This window comes from Octodon degus, unplaced genomic scaffold (genome assembly GCF_000260255.1).
Source record: "Octodon degus isolate 3935 unplaced genomic scaffold, OctDeg1.0 scaffold00213, whole genome shotgun sequence".
Classification (NCBI taxonomy): Eukaryota; Metazoa; Chordata; class Mammalia; order Rodentia; family Octodontidae; genus Octodon; species Octodon degus.
The window spans coordinates 3,616,407-3,633,906 of record NW_004524789.1 but is presented as its reverse complement, the minus strand read 5'-3'; the positions used below and the strand labels follow the sequence as shown (position 1 = coordinate 3,633,906).

Below are 17,500 nucleotides of genomic sequence, written 5' to 3'. Positions count from 1 at the left end.
CAGCAGAGAGCAAAGAAAGGAACAGAAGAAATTGATCAAAAAGTTACAATCAGATTATTTTATATAAATAAAATGGGAGTTTATTAAAATGGGAGCAGTTCTTACAGCACAAACACAAATTCTCTATTTATCACACAAGTACTTCATCTTGAGCTACTTTTTTTTTAAGTCTCAAGGCAAGGTGGCAATGGCTCCTTTCAGGGCTCCTTTTGTCTGCAGATTTTAAGCAAACCATCCAGGGATCCGCACGCCAGGGTTAGCAGACCATATTACAGGGACATTGTGCTGCACTGCAAATCTATCTCATCTACAGGTTGTGGCTTTTTTCTCCGATTCACATTCAGCAAGGAGAGACTGGGCCTGTCGCTCTGCGAAGAATGTTTCCAATCACCCCTACATAACTGGGATGTTTAATTAAGTGACATACTTAACATGCAAGCACAACACTTTCAGAAATGCTTGAACTGAACAGGATTGTAAAAAGATAACGTCTTTATGTCAAACAAAAATTTTGTTCCATTTATACAACTTCTGCAATCATACCTCAGATTCATTTGACCAGAGACGTGATCCCTGCTTTGTCTTCTAATAACTTGCCTGACCCCTTCAGTGAGGGTCACATAGAATTACAACAGAAAAATATTCACTGTGTGAGCACACTAGATGCTTCTAAAAACAAAAGTTATCACCTACCAGTTCTAGGATGATATCTTTTTTTGTTTGTTTGTTTGTCTTTAGTAGTCTGACAAGTTTCAAAACAGCTTCAAAATGTTTCCTTTCTTACTTCAGAATGCAGAACCCTAACTTTGTTTATTTACTTAGTCCTGCTTGGTACATCAAAAACATAATAAAGTCTCTGTTTAATTCATCTGCTAAGAAAATAAATAGAAGTAAATAGAAATCCTGTTTGGTGCCCCACATCAGGGATTTTTAAAAATCTGCTTATATAATAAGTAGGAAGAGAAAATAAATTTCTCATTAAATTGACCTTAGTTCTTTCTGTCACTTTGGAAGATTTTGACTGTTATGACTGACCTATTCACTCACATACCTCTTCAAAGCCTACTGTTCTTTTGGACTTAGGTGATAACAGACCCAGTAGATTTCCATTCGCCTCCTTACCGGAACTCTTCTAAGATAAATTCCCCCACTGTCCCTCTTCACACATCTAAATTTTCATCTGTTGTTGGAATATTTGCATGAATGGAATTATATAGCTAACGGAAAGTAGTTTCTGAATTGTAACACTCTAGTAATTTTACCACCTATTCTAGGTGTGTTTCAGAAAGCTAGCCACACATTTCTAAAATCAAATGATTTTTGTTCCCAAATATTGATGAGGAGTATAGAGTCCGAATTACTTTGTCTGTATTCACTTAGCTATTTATATCATTCGCTTATCAGAGTACTTGATGATAGCAAGTACTGTAGCAGAGGAGAAAGTAATTGTGTCACCGCAAACTGAACTGAAATTCTTTGAAAATTAATTGCCAAACAAGATAAATTAGTCTACGTATAACATAGAGTTGGCCTTTGTTGCCAGAAAAACTAATTTTCTATTTACTAAAACAATTTGTCTATTGTTGCTATCCCAAATAACTTTTTAATCTTTGTTTTGTGGATGTGTTTATTTATATGTAGACTTAGAGGATTCTTTTGTCTTATTTGTAAAGTTAAAAAACCAGAAGTGAATCTGTGTTTTTCTGTCTATACAGTTAACATTAGCTTGTATTTTTTTGTAAATCTCTTATGGAATTAGAGTTCAATTAATTGTGGATTAGTTGGTTTACCTTTCTGTGTGCCTTAATGCTGTTTTAGATGGCAGTTTTCTAGAAGGAAAGCCAGAAGCTGCCTAATATTTGCAAAACTCCACATGTATGTGAGCACTAAATACATATGATGTTAATTTAAGACCATGATGCAATATGCTCTCATTTATGTCATAATTAGTATTTTGAGGTACTTACAAAACATTGTAAGACTAAAAAAATTAATCTAAGTACATTATAAAAATGAATTACATGGTAAGAAAAATGCATGAACTTAAAACTAGGAAACTTCTCTAACTTTGCTCAGAAACCAGAGCAGCTGTAGCAGCACTAGACTCTAGATTCATATTCTATGTATAGATGGAAATCTTACTATAAATTTTCAGTATATTATGGACAACTCCATTCACAGAGAAATGAGGAGCAGAAGTTGACCTGTTAATGATCATCTTGGAAATCAAGTGCATTTATTGATAGCTATACAGATAATTAAATGAGAGCATTCATTATGAAAACATTGCCATTAATGATCACATACCTATATGTGTATGTAGTTACATGTCAACCTGCTTATCTTTATCTGCATCTATGTAATCGATATACATTGGCAACTTTTAAATGCTCACATGCTTGTCTTTGTCTATCTCTGCCTTCCAATTTGAGTCTTTTTTATTTAAAGATAAGTCAAATGATTGTCAGAAGAAAAGGCATTTCTGTAGATATATAAGATCTTTTTTTTTCCCCTACAACCTGTTTGTTCTACCCATTCCATTTTTATGAAAGAAGAGAACCTGAGTTCAATCCCTGGTTCCGAAAAGGAAAAAAATTAAAAAAGCAATGAACATTATAAAGCAACCAGCCCCTTGGGCAAATTATAGGGGGAGTCACTTTTACAACATATATTTCAGACTGTTTTTATTATTGCATTGAAATATAATAATTTAATGCATGTCAATATAGTCTTTTAAAATCTAGAAACATTTTTGAAAATCACGAATTATTTTGTCATTTTTTTTCTTGTACTACAAACCTTACATTTAATCTGTATTTCAAAATGACAGCATGGGAGAGAAAAAAAGCCACAGGTATCTTTTGGTGTTAAATATGAAATGTTTGGGAGTTTTGTTTTGTTTTGAGAAAGAAGAATTAATCCACACTAGATTTCTTTTCTTTCTCCTCCTTCCCCTTTTGTAATATCAATTTCTCCTTTCTTAATAGCCTACAGTGCCACTCTGGAAATGTTTGAACTGCACTAAAAAGTACTATGAATATAAATTGTGAGCCATGTTTATTAATTTTTTTCTTGTTTTCAAAGACACATTCTCCCATATATTTGTCCCAAAGTGGTTATTTTATATTTTCCTGTATTTGCAGTAAAAATGAATTGTTTTTGTAGGAAAGCACGTGATTGGTTTTTCAAAGGTTGCAGACTCGGCAAGCGGACCAGCTGCCTGAAGCTGCGCTGGCTGCTGGTGGCAGAGCCTCGAGCAGAGCCCCTGAGCCAAGCAGGGCACCCAGGCTCCACCCTGGAACTGTCCTGTGCCTGCTCTTGCTGCACCAGACCTATCTTCCACGCCCTTTCTTTCTGGAGACTCGTGCTCCCAGAGCTTTCGCTTATTGGTATTTTCCTCCTTTTCCCCTGGGTCTGTCATGGCCTCCTTTTGTCTTTGCCTCTTATTCTCAGAAACTTTTCAGAAAAAGAAAGTGATGGAAAGGAAATTTTAAGCAATTTTTTTTCCTTTAATTTAATGAATAACCTTTGGGTAGACTCTATATTCCTGGACCTTGTGATGGAAGTTTAGTTGCTTGAAATAAGAAAAACTTTAAAGGAGAAACTGAAGTACCAAGCCGATGAAGCTTCCTTCAGTAGACCTCTCTAGATATCTGTTTTGCATCTACATGTGTATATGTCAAAAAAATTTCTGTATGGGTCACTGCATGTGCTGGTATAATAAAATGTGTCACTGTATTGTTTTCTGATAGTATAAATGATATATATGTGAAAATTTCAATGTGGTGGTTGCTTTCTATAAGTATATAATCCTACACACATGTGTTTTCTTTAGATAACATATTGACATGCATATCAACATACTGCTTAGCTTTATTTTTCATTTTAATCACACCTTTAAAGCTTTCCAAAAACCTCTGGTTTATAGCTGAACAGTGATGAGGTAGTACTGCTGTATGAAGCAGTTTTGAATGACACTAGCACAAGCCCAGCCATCCTCGCCCGGGACTGAAGAGGTGTGCGGTGGAAACTTGGCGTCTGATGAAATCGGACACCTCTGAGAAAGTAGTGTCTTAACATGGTGCTAAGTTAATAGTATTCCATAGTTGCCTGATGTGAAATGTACTGAATGATTGGTTCTGAGTGCGGCAGGGCTTTGGAGCAGTTGCAAGTACATGAAGAGATCCCGGACCGTCCAACCCTTGTCCTTTCTCCCTGCGCCAGGTGCCTGTGTCGGTGGCCATGATGACGCCCCAGGTGATCACCCCGCAGCAGATGCAGCAGATCCTGCAGCAGCAGGTGTTGTCTCCTCAGCAGCTCCAAGCCCTCCTGCAGCAGCAGCAGGCGGTCATGCTGCAGCAGGTAATGTGGGTTACCTGCTTTGGTGTCCTAGCCTGGCTCAAAGCTGTGCCCTGCCTTCTGCAGTACAGGGGCGTGCTTGACAGTTCAGTCTCCATTTAAGGGGACACTACATCAGCGAGTGAGACCACAAGCAGAACATCTTAATCATAATTGCAGAACCGCCTAAGGAAAAACACACGCCTTACTCTTTTTAAATTTATCAAAGTCTAAAGTAGAGCAGAAAGATGTATGATTTGAAAAATGGAAATGACTCAATATTTAAATATCTCAATACTTAGGTACATTTGATTTATAGATTTACCAACAAAAATGCAAAGAAACATCACAGAGTTGTTTATTTTAAAAGCCCTAACGCTTTAGTTCTCCTTTAATTTCACATATATATGAAGTATGACAATTTTACTAACATGGAAAGGTAGCATCCTAAATTTTCCTCTCTGGAAATATGCTATCATCTAGTAGAAGTTAGTTGTAGTGAAGCCACAAATTCCTTACATACATCTTTTCAAATAATGAAAATGATGTTTCTAATATGTATCTTATTGGAGCCTTGAATAAAAAAATAAACTTTGTATTATCTATTTATTTACCATGGAAAAAGCAATGTACTTTAACCTCAGTTGCTGCTCCATTACTCTGGTACCATCTCTGATGATGGCACCAGGTTAGATGTCTTTCTAAATCTGACATTTTTCCAATATCTAATAGATGAAATTATCCTTTAAGGATGAGGCCACCTGATTGTATGGCACTACCTTTTGATTCTTATGAGTGATAAAAGTATAACTTACTTTATATGCTAGTAAGATTTCAGATGTGTCAATTTAGGGCGTTAATTTGACTCTGGTCGTTCAAAATTCGGATTTTTCTGCGCCTTTTCATTTAGGATGCTTTGGATTCTGGCTTGGACAATGTCAGAGCTACCTTGGGGGGCTGTTATACGTAGGGCTATCCCTTTAGTCCGATGCGTATCTTTTTTGTTCCTTTTCGTGAGGTGAGCCTTAAGGGCTACTCTACCATGTGCCAGTCTAGAAAAGGTTTAGGAGATATATAATACATGAAACTTTTGCCTTTATTTATTAAAGTCAAAATGGTTTATTCAGCAACAACTACAAGAGTTTTACAAGAAACAGCAAGAGCAGTTACATCTTCAGCTTTTGCAGCAGCAGCAGCAACAGCAGCAGCAGCAGCAGCAGCAACAGCAGCAGCAGCAGCAACAGCCGCAGCAACAGCCGCAGCAGCAACAGCCACAGCAACAGCCGCAGCAGCCGCCGCCGCCGCCGCCGCATCCTGGAAAGCAAGCGAAAGAGGTAGGAGCTGGCCACTTCACTGATGACTGAGAGGATGGTACTGGGAAGGTGCTCTGAGAGGCGAGAAAAGGCCAAGATCCTCCTATGACTAGGCTCTTGCTGTCAGGGATGCAATATTATATATTTTTACTGAGCTCCGTCACAGTGACAGTGGAACTCTCAAACTCCCCTTTCTTCATGGCCTGGGACCTGAGAGTCACAGCTCAGGGCTGCTGTCACCTAACGCTCCCTAATGAATCACAGTGGACAAAGAGCAAGCTGGGTGGTAGACAAAGTGCTCATTATCCTGTGTTCACCGAGAACCCACGTTGGTGAGGGAACCTTCTTTTTCCCAGTGGTGCACTTCAGGGAACACGCATGCAGATTTAGCCCGTTGCTCGAGGTGGGGCTGAGCAGGGGCGAAGCTGGTTGAGCACGGATTTCAAAGTCACAGGCCCCTGATTAATGAATTGCTACTGTAGGCTCTGAGTGGCTAGTAGAAAGTTACAGTTTGATATGCCCATAAATCAAACTGACAAGCTGGCTTCTCGGGCCTAGCTTGCGCTTGTCAGCGGATTGCATCAAATATAAACATAATACAAACAAAACATGTTGAAGTAGTTAAATTGATCAGCAGGTATCAGAGCTGTTGTCTTCAAGCTGCCCATTATGCAAACGTACAGGAAACAGTTTTGACCTCCTGAGGCTTTGTTTCTGTTTGGATTTGTGAATAGAATTTCAGACAGCCATCAACTACAGAATAGAAATTGCGCCCTTATTTCTCCGGAGGCTTTGGGCAATCCACATGACTTGCTCCATTATGCAGTCTGTTTTCCACTGAGCGCATCAGAAGTTTCTCTTTTCCCCAAACTAAAAAGGAAAAGTCTTCCCCAGCAGCTTGTCTTCCTCTGAAGTGTGACTGCTATCTCGTACCCTCCTGAGTCCAAAGAACTAGGGTTTGTCTTGGAATGCCTCACAAAATTGGAAGTTACACTTTTCGGGGTAATAAGGCCACTTTTTTTTTTTGGCCTGGACATAATTCTGCCCTTAATATATTCGAACCAGAGAGGAGAGAAAGAGGCGGAGCGCTAACAGGCCTGTCCTGTGAAGGCTATAGCCCAGTGTACTAATAGACCACTGGAGACCACATTCACGGGCCTCCGCAGGTCAAACACACTCAGCTGGGGGAAAAGAGCGCACTGTGGCCACTGACTGTGTCTATGAAGCGTTGCTCTTCCTTGTCCAGATAAATGATTATCTGTAATAAATTTCTTTAGGGAAAAAGAAACCTGAACCTTTATTACACACTATTCCTAGACCTTGCTTCTTATTCCTAGCACAGGCTCCCTGCCTCTGTGGTGCCATTTAACGTTACAGGGAACGGCAACTGCAAAGCTCAAGCCTGCTCCTTCTGCCCCTGAACTTTGAGCCTAGGCCGAGCACAACCCTGTCAGGGCAATCAAAGATGCAAGCGCAGCGCGCATAGGCCAGGGGCTGGGCTGCGCACTGATCTGGGGTTTTCTGACACTGGCAGCAGCAGCAGCAGCAGCAGCAGCAGCAGCAGCAGCAGCAGCAGCAGCAGTTGGCAGCGCAGCAGCTTGTCTTCCAGCAGCAACTTCTTCAGATGCAGCAACTGCAGCAGCAGCAGCACCTGCTCAACCTGCAGCGCCAGGGGCTCATCTCCATCCCGCCGCCGGGCCAGCCAGCGCTTCCCGTCCAGTCACTGCCTCAAGGTACTGACAGCGTGCTGCGCACACTCACTCCTACTCTCGCCCTCTCTGCCCCACCTCACCCATCTCATAACTTGAAATATTTTTTGTGTTTATGGCATTCAGAGAAGTTTATTAATAAAACACGACTGTGAAAAGGATGCACGACCCATTTTCTTGAGGCTCAGAATTTTCGTTATACTCTGCATTCAAGTGTGTAGCAAGACTGCTTTTAAGTGTTTTGTCGGCTATGAAGGGTGCGTTTATTAGACATATAAGTAGCAAACAATTCATCAGGGCAACACAATTCAAGCGCTGCTGAATATCCAGAAGGCTCTGCAGGGAACCGGGTGCTGGGAGAGCTACCTGCACTCTATTTGAAGTGACTTTTGGTGAACAATAGAAAAAAACATAAAACATCCCGGTCTTCACACTAAAGTCTCAACAAACAAAAAAGAAGTTTTAGGTATTTCATGGATCACTTCCTGAAGTTATGGTTGGTGGGACCACATCCTGTCTTCAGGGGATGGTATTGGTACTGTTTTCTCTAAACTAGTATTGCCTATGCATCTGTTATGAATGATAGTTTTACAATGCTATAAACTGTATGCTTATTCATTTTTCAGTTTTAAAAAATCTCTGAGTGAACCATGATCTGATTGTACACAAGCATGATTCATACTTTTTAGGAAAATAATGATTAATGACAGGTGCCAAAAGTGTCAATTCAGGTAGAAGTATATATCATTAATTTTCAGAAAAGGATATTCTAATTTACATTTGGATTTTGTTGGAATAAGCATTAATCCCAGGGAACTTTAATTCAAATTAATTATGGTTGTCATAGAAGGGTTCACAGTGTAGAAGTATTTGCTCTATTTTGTTGATTCTCTAAGACACACTGTAGAAAAGCAAAAACTATTAAGTATACAAAAATTAAAATCAAGTAAATAGAGTTAGATGTTATAATGAGTCTGATCAATGCTTAGTGGCACATGAAATTAAAATATTGTGATAAATAAAATCAGCCTCGCTTTGGTATTTTTGCCAAAGTTTTTTCTTTCACTTGGATTCAAATCTTTACATTCACATGACTGAATCACTTCTAGGGAATCAAGAAAGTTAAAATTTAAAGAGTGAAAGAAAAACAAGGCAGTAAACCCCTTTTTGAGCTGTTTTCCCCCAAAATTGGAATGCTCTCTAGTGTCGCCACAGTAATGAATGTGTTTTCCAAGTCATTACTCTTTAGAAAAATAAATACTATTTGAGCCCAAATGAAATAAGATTAAGAAAAGAAAGGAGACTGGGTGTGGTGGCGCACGCCTGTAATCCCAGGTCTTGGAAGGCTGAACACAGGCGGGTAACTACAAGTCCGATCTACATAGTGAGACCCTGTAGACCCTGTACTAAAATATAAAAAAAAGGAGTTTATAAATTAATTAAATGGAAACTAAGATTTCTTTGATAAAAACTACACTAAAATAGCAATAATTTTATCTGACATTTTTCATTAAAATTTAAATAAAAATCTGTACATCGGATATAATCACACGAGTATTTCCTCAATAGAAATAGATGACTTACCACAATCTCATTTTAATAACGTCACTGAAACTTTTCAAGGAAGTTTAATGTACGCACTCATAGAAATACAATGCAACTTAATTAAACTATATTTTAAAATGATATTGTTCCAAATAAGCAAAAATCACTGAGCGATGAAATTTATTGTGATATAACTATTCTAACAGTTTTGACATGAACATTTTCACTTATTTTGATGTTTCTTTAGAAGGAATTATCTCCATGTTTTTTCTTCTACTTTGTATTCCCCCTTAGAAATAGCAAAATATGAGCTGCACAGAATAGAGGGAAAATGAGGATATCTGAAAAAATTTTGATTTGAGCAGGACACTTGTAATTTAAATGGAAAAGATTAAATTACTAAAACACATTTCCACAAAAAAAAAAAAAAAAAAATGAAGAAATCTATTTAAATGAACACAGGGCTAAAACTTTAGCTCGCTCACTGACAAAGTTCTGTTCGTGGTGACTACTCAACAAACTAGAGCCATGTTTAGAACTTCTGTCATTTAGATGAATACATGTGAAAAATGTCATCGAAGAGGCCACCAGTCCACACAGGCAGAATGTTATGAGTATACCAGCTCCAGTAAAGGACCGTACTTGGACCTCCTCCTCCTCCATGGGTTCTGCATGAGTAAATTCCATCCACAAACATTCAAGCAACTCTTTAAAAAATAAGATACAAATAGCTCAGGGAATTAAAAGGCCTACTTAGGCAGCTATAAAGCACCAGTGTCTTAAAATAGGCTTTAAAACTACTTCAATCCCCACGGTGCCTTGCCAGCCCCACCCCCAGGACATGCTGAAACTGTGACTGAGACTGGGCGTGGTGGCTCACGCCTGTAATCCCAGCTCTTAGGAGGCTAAACACAGGAGGATTGCTGTGAGTCAGATCTATGTAGTGAGACCGTGTAAGCCCTGTAGACCCTGTAGAACCTTACTAAAATACCCCCCCAAAAAAAAGAAAGAAAGAAAATACAATCTGTACTGAACATCTACCAAATATTTTCCTTGTAATTACACTGTAAGCAACAGCTATTTAAATAACCCTTACTCTATTAGAAGTATTACAAGTAATCAAAAATGTACAGGAGGTTGTGTATAGACTACCTACGAGTTCTATGTACACAGTTTTCTATAATGTCTCCAGCATCACAAATTTGGTGTCAGCAGGGGTCCTGGAATGAGTCCTTCTTAGTTAGTAAGGGATCACTGTAAGGTTTTACGATAGTGTACCTCCGTTCCAAAATTAGGATGAGAGAAACCACAGATACACAGTCATTTCTGCCCTAGTGAGCAGTGATTTTTAACGGTCTTATGATCATTTGCTCAGTCCACCTTCTATCAAGTTTTTGACTGTTTGATTGATTGACCCCACGTAATGGTCATATGGAAACCCAGTGAGAGTACACGCAACAGTGGGTAATGTGTCCCTCACAGCTATTAAAACATGCTATATTTTATCTCTATAACACTACATCTTCAGACTACTGCAAAGCACCAGGGTCTTAAAATAGGCTTTAAAACTACATAAATATCAGGAATAAAATCAGATGATTTTAATAGAGTAGTCACTTTGTACTGTTTTTCTTTATTATGTATTGTATACTTTGAACGTAATTTATTTTAAACATTAAGTACTTCTAGTCATCTTAAACACTCGTCTAATATTGAATTTCAGTGTAGAATTGGCAATGAAATTACTAAGGATGCGTGAGGTTTGTGTCTGAGTACTGGCAGGTACACAGAAGTCAAATAAAAAGGATAAATTTGAAAATCATGTTCAAAGTAGCATACTACTTATAAAGCTACTTAATAAGTTGTGAAGTTTGTCTATCAAATATTTATTTAATTGGGTGACATATTTTAATAACCTAGTGCCATTATTTCCTAGTTAGGAAATGGGAATTTGAATAAGCACTTTACATCTTGACGCATCCGCACAGCAGGTAAAGCTTTGTGTGTCCCGGGATACCGCATACTCGCAGGTGGGCAGGACTAAGGGCTCTCACCTTGTGCTAAGTTTTACTTTTCCCACCTTCAGTTAAATGAAGAATTTCAGAAAGAGTTCATGAAGGGGCCGTGGAGATGGCTCAGCAGAATAAGCGCTTGCCTGGCAAGTGCAAGGGCCTGAGTTCAATCACCAGTTCTGCCAAAATAAATAGATAGATGATAGATAGATGATAGATAGATAGATAGATGATAGAGATAGATAGATATAGATACATAGATACATTATATATATAATTATATGTATATATAAATATATATATATATATAATTCATGAGCTTTAAATCGTTCACCACTGTAAATTTCCTGGCACCCCGCTCCCGCCCACACCTGTCCACCACGCCCACACCTGTCCACCACGCCCACAGGTTACTGGGCTCCCCAGCCTCTGTCCTCTTAGCCCCCTTTGCCATCAGCTCGAGCACTGCGGTGTGAAGTCGCCGGCTGCATCCCGCTTTGTCACCGCCCCGCTGGGCTCCAGCGCTGCTGCAGGCCTGCAGCCAAGCCTCGGGGAACCGGCCAGAGCTTCCTGCACGGCGACTGCGGAAGCTCCTGGTGACTCGGGAAACAAAAGAACCCTGCCCTGACCTCGCTGCAATTCAGCGGGACGACAAAAATCCGGTCTGTGAAGCTGCGAAGAAGGAAAAAGAAACGGGTGCTAGTCTTGTCACACCTCAGACTGCAAACGTTCCGGCCCTGTGCACGCTGCATGCTTTGTTAAGATGGAAAAGTCGCGAACACAAATTGGAGCTTTCGGTGCGAGCCCAGTTTCAGGCTTCTGCGGGGAGTTTTGGACGCACTTGAGAAGATGTGAGCAGGTCTCTGTCCCATCTGCATGTGAAACGAAGTTTGCTGGTGAAAGTTTTGTTTCACTCTGAGTCTTTACATGTTTTTAAATTTATAAATGTTATTTTAAAAATCTTCCATTAGCTCTCTGAAAATCATCCATTAGGGGATGATCGATTCTAGCCAGTGCTTTTTTTTTTTTGTTTTTTTAGAGCAGGATCTACAGGGTGCTCAGGGTCTCACTACTAGATAGGACTCGTAGTGATCCGCCTGTTTACAGCCTTCCAAGAGCTGGGATTACAGGCGCGCGCCACCACGCCCAGTCTCAACTGCAGTCTCAGCGCGCACCGGGGGTGGGACTGGCGTGGCAGGCCCGAGGATTGAACCCCCAGGCTCCTGCGCCTGCTTGCAGGTGCTTTAATCTGCTGAGCTATTTGGCAGGCCCTCCAGTGCTATTTTCAATGAACACCTTGTAGAACCAGGAGACTTGGAATCTAAGAGCTTCCGAGTAAAAAGCAAAATAAAATCTTCAGAAATAAAAAAGTCATAGTGCACTGTGTACTCACGCAAGAGTGTGCTGCAGCACCCTTTGGTCTCAGCATACAGCCTGAATCAGCTGTTTGGCTTTGACTCAGTTCCCTGCTCATGGAAGGGAAGATACATACAGATAGCCAAGCGCCTCCTTTGCCTTGCCCGGCATGCGGTCTTTCGCTTAATCGGGGATCGTGCGCTGGCACTGGTCACCCCTCACGCCCCCACGTGACCGCGCCAGCAACACCAGCAAGGCGTGTCATGCGCAACTGCTGTCATAATTTTCGGATTCCCTTTCAAGTGCCAAAACGTTTCAGTTTGGACGTTGGAGGGGAAAACATTTTTTTCAGAGCTTTCTATACTGAAAGTATGTCTATGGTTTGAAGTTTAAATATACAGTACTTCCATGCAGCATAAATAAAAATTTGTAAGGTTGCCTATAGATGCTGTTAGTTTTATGTGTAGAAACTAAGTTGTGGATAAATATATTGCTTTTAAAAAATTGTTTAGTACAGAATCTACAGGGTCTCATTACACAGATGGGACTTGTAATGATTCTCCTGTTTTCAGCCTCCCAAATGCTGGGATTACAGGCAAGCGCCACCACGCCCAGTCTTAGTCAGCATCTCAGCACACCCCGGGGACAGGGCTGACGTGGCACACCAGGGATTGAACCCCGGTTCCTGCGTCTACCTAAGCAGATGCTTTAATCTGCTGAGCTCTCTGGCCAGACCTCAGTAAATAAATAAAGAGAAATACTATGATCATTCAGAGTTTCATAGAATTAATGAACTAGCATATATAGCATTAAAATGAATTTATTTCCACTTAATTCATAAATCTTTTGTTTGTTTGTTTGTTTGTTTGTTTGTTTCTTTGGCGGTACTGGAGATCAAACTCAGGACCTTGCACTTGCTAGGCAGGTGTTTATGCCGCTGTATCCCCAGCCTCCATAAAACATTTTTAAAAGATAATATTTGACAATTCTTTGAGAAGAAGACACAAAAGCAGAGTGTCAGCATTGTCATAGCAAAATATCATGATGAGAAAAAAATTTAAATGTTTTCATAATAGAATTCAAACTTTTCAAGCCTATCAATTTATTAAATAAAATCATGTGAGGTTTTTTTGTTTGTTTGTTTGTTTGTTTGTTGTTGTTGTTTGAATCTTATATATCCTGTTTCCGTGAAGGTTCTTCTTTGGCATAAATACTTGTCTTGATCTCAGTTTCATCCAAATACCTCATTTTACTACCTGTAATTTGGCATTTGGACAAAATATGTAATTGATGAAGCTCTTATTAAACAAGCTAAAATGGGCATTGTATCTGAAGGTGATCTTTTTTCCTTGAGAGATTTAAATTTACCTTGTATTAAGGTGGCCAAGTATACAGAAACACATACACATCTGGAAGACACCCCACAACTTGATTTGTCTTCTGGAGGCAAAATTTAGAGACTCAAATCAGGGTTGGCAAAGACATTGGATTTGTAATGTGTGCTCCTCTCCATTTTTCTGTCCCTTTGGCTATATGTGTAGTTCTTCAAAGTAAATAATAAGAAATAAATAAATAATACATGGTATTATCGCAAATCAAATTATCAGCACTAAGTGACAACTGGCTTCACAAAAAGAGCAATGAAAAGAATTCTAGCAAAGTTCATTTTATCAATTTTTGAATTTAATTCCCCCCCAAAAAGAAGAGTATTAGTAAGTAAATAATTAAAAATTTTATAGTAGATGTCACTTTGCATTATAATGTATACAATTATTTAATGATAAAATGCAATTACTGGATATAGAAAAGAGAACATTGAATGAATAAGTCTTCTATTTTTGAGTGTGGGAAAGACTACAATATGATGCTTTACATAAGTAAAGTCATTGAAATTTATAAGCTTTAGATGCAAGGATGTATAATATTAGTATAAATTACCAATTTTATTTCATTTGTAGCACACAGCATTGCAACGTGTGTAGTTATTCCATATATTCTGAGCAGAATTAAAGATTATTGGATGCTATACCTAAAGTATTAGACGTAGTGTAATTAAGGATTTCTTCTCTTACTCACTGAACTCCTGTGAAAACAAACATAGCCTTTATTTTTAATATTGCTAGTGAATAAGAACATGCCCAAATTATTTATAATATTGCTAGTGAATAAGAACCTGCCCAAATTATGACCAAGAGTGGAATACAGTTTCCCAGTTTTTTATGAGTATGGGCAACATTTTGAAATTATGTAATTATGGAACTTTTGGGCAGTATTTTTTTTTCTTTTGAGACAGGTCTCCTATGCAGCTCAGGCTGGCCTGGAGTTCACTTTATAGCCCAAGCTGGTCTGGAATCCACCACGATCCTCCTGCCTCAGCCTTCTCCGGAATGCTGGGATTACAGGATTACAGACATGCACCCCCATTCCCAACCTTGGGGACCAGTTTAATATTTATCCTTAAATGAAATTATTGAGAAAAACTGGATAACTCACTTAAGATAAAAGTTGACAATTACTGTGCAGCATTCTGATATTGCTTCCTAGCACTTGTTTGCCAGTACGCTAGTTTTCTAGTCAAATGAAAAGTCTCTTCCAAGTGGTATTCACTGAACTCATACCCACTGTAGGTCTCTTACAGCCACTGGAGAGATCACAGTGAAGAAGACAAACGAAAGTCCCCGTCATCCTAGAGCAAGCTCTCACTTTACTGCAGAAGTCAGAGAACAAGTGAATTAAGTAAAATATTCCATGGTGCATGCAGAGGAGAAAGATAAAGGGCAGAGGGGCAAGATGAAGCATGTGTCGCAGCGGGCAGACGGCGAGCTGTGAAGCACGGTGGCCAGAGGAGAAATCCTCACAAGGGATTCTGCAAGCAATGACCTGAGAATGAGAGGGAGAGACAGGCATGGCCATCCATGCCCATCCTCCCCGCCTTCAGGAGGCGTGGGCAGAAGGACCACTGTAAATTCAAGTGGGCTTAAACCACACAGTGAGACCCTGGCTCGATAAAAAGATAAACAAATGAAATGACTAATTATAAGATACATTTTAATTCTAGAGAAAGTCACTGCACTTTCTGTGCCTCAGCATTTGCATCTCTGAAATGGAGACAGCCTAATATCCCCGAATATTGATAGCATCAACAATTTGAAAAAGTAGTGAGTTTAGAGTATTATATATAAGTGATCCTACAGAAGCACTTCAGATAGTGACTGATGTTCAAGAATGTACAAATGGAATATCTGTTAGAACAGACATGATGAGAACTTGGAAAAGGAGTGACTTCCCAGGGACAGGGAAGCTCTATGGATATGTGACGCTTAGCGCGAAAGAGTTTCCAGAGAGCTGGTCAGGTTGCTGGGACTGTGACAGACAGGCTGGAGTTTGCAGGAAGGATACGCTGGTTAGGGGTTAGCGGGTGAATCCTAAGCCTATTCCGGGTATTAAAACTTGGCAAAAACTTGTGGAATAAAATATTGCTTGGGTTTTTTTCCAAAGGCAAAATCGAAATAACAAAAGATGCAAGTTTGTTTGTTTGTTTGTTTGTTTGTTTGTTTTTGTCACTCAACCACTCAGAACCATTCTACCTGCATCATGAACTTCGAAGCATCATGAGCCACGCCTTTTTGATTTGATCCCCAGGCCTGCCATGCTGGACCTGCCCCGGGGTGTGCTGAGTAGGCAACTGAGAGAGGTGAGGTGGCACACGCCTGTAATCCCAGCACTTGGGAGGCTGCAAACAAGAGGATCACTGGGAGTCCAATCTATGTAGTGAGACCCTGTAGACGCTGTACTAAATACATTAAAAAAAAAAAAAAAAGAAACCAGCTAAGATTAGTGCTCCATAGAACATTGTTTAACTGAATTCTATATTACTGCCTGAAATGTAATCTAAATCAATTCTTACAAACATCAAACTTTCAAACTTCATAAAACATTCAAAAGCCTATGGCACTTGTTGGCTAGTTGTTTTGTATTTGTAAGCAGTTTTAATTCCAGCAAAGAACTGAGTAATTATCAGATGTGAATATTTTCTCCTCAGAGCAAAGCAAGCTTCCTTGTTACATGACCCTAGCCCAAGGTATCTGCGCCCTGGGATCACCTGTGGACCTCACAAGTACGGAAGCCTGTATCCTGCTTCCGGAATTGTGGGTCCGTCGGTATGAGCTGTGGTCAGGACACTGCAAGTTTTAAAATGTCCCTCAGGGATTGTAATCTGCAGACATTTTTGGTAGCCAATGCCACTGAAGTTTTTTTTTTTTTTTTTCTTGTATTTGCTGACACATAAAACATTCAAAAGTCATATCCCTCAGATTTTAATTAAGAGACCCTGGATAGTGAATGAGTTATTTACCAAATCTTTATAGAGGGTGTCCAAAGTGCCTAGCATTTGTTATTTTATCATAGCATGACCAGATCACAACTTTTCAATGCAAATGTAAGTGGATATTTACGTTAATTGAATTATTAACAAAACCCATAAACTAAATTATTAATAACATCATTACCTGGTATAGCTTTGCAAAGCATTGTGTATTGTAAAGATGCCAAATGTTAAAAGCAGCTGGTTCCATTTATAATTCTTTAAACATTGATCTTGTTGGTGACAGTGCTCAAAGATAGGACGATAGTTAAGAGTCATAGACTACCTGTGCGGAAATCAGTGTGTTTTTAAGGACCACGTGATTTTCTTATAATGAATGAAATAGCACGTATGTATTGAGCACCTATGAAGTACTGTCTGAGGCACTGGGGATATGCAGAAAAATAAGAAATATCTGTTCATATACAAGTAAAACTAGTGGAAAGAGACTGGTGACGTCAAGAAGTAGGTGAGCTGATGGATGGTTTCAGGAATCAATAAATGTTCTAAAAGACAGAGTAGAGTAGGATAGGAACTAAAGAATGTTCAGCGGCAGAGTGGGACCGACAGCACTGATACTATGGAGCAAGGCTCCAGCGGAGGGACCTAGAGTCAGCTCAGCAGAGGAGGGAGGAAGCCCTGGGGAGACGGGCGCAGGAGCCGTGCGCTGGCCCAGCACAGGCTGGGATGAGCGCGAGTGCCCCAGGTGGTGGAGTAGGCGGCAGAAGCGAACAGCTGAACCAAACGTGGACAGTGACGGACGAGGTCAGAGAGAAAAGGGCCAGTGAAGGAGAGGAGCCCTACGCAGACAGGTCGCAGAGAGCTGTTTTTCTTTGATTTCTGTGGGGGCCTTCTGCTTCTCCT

The 17,500-nt window shown here is 39.8% G+C and overlaps 1 protein-coding gene across 2 annotated transcripts in view; it reads left to right on the top strand.

The window, feature by feature from the left end:
* Foxp2 (forkhead box P2) overlaps window positions 1–17,500 on the top strand; it is a 271,499-nt gene that overhangs the window by 194,602 nt on the left and 59,397 nt on the right. Inside the window, exons 4-6 of one of the 2 annotated variants that reach the window (XM_004644865.3) lie at window positions 4,225–4,362; window positions 5,466–5,672; window positions 7,207–7,384. In XM_004644865.3, coding sequence (XP_004644922.1) covers window positions 4,225–4,362; window positions 5,466–5,672; window positions 7,207–7,384 — 523 coding nt within the window. Of the gene's footprint in view, window positions 1–4,224; window positions 4,363–5,465; window positions 5,673–7,203; window positions 7,385–17,500 lie in introns of both variants that reach the window. The other variant, XM_023705056.1, reaches the window with a different exon arrangement.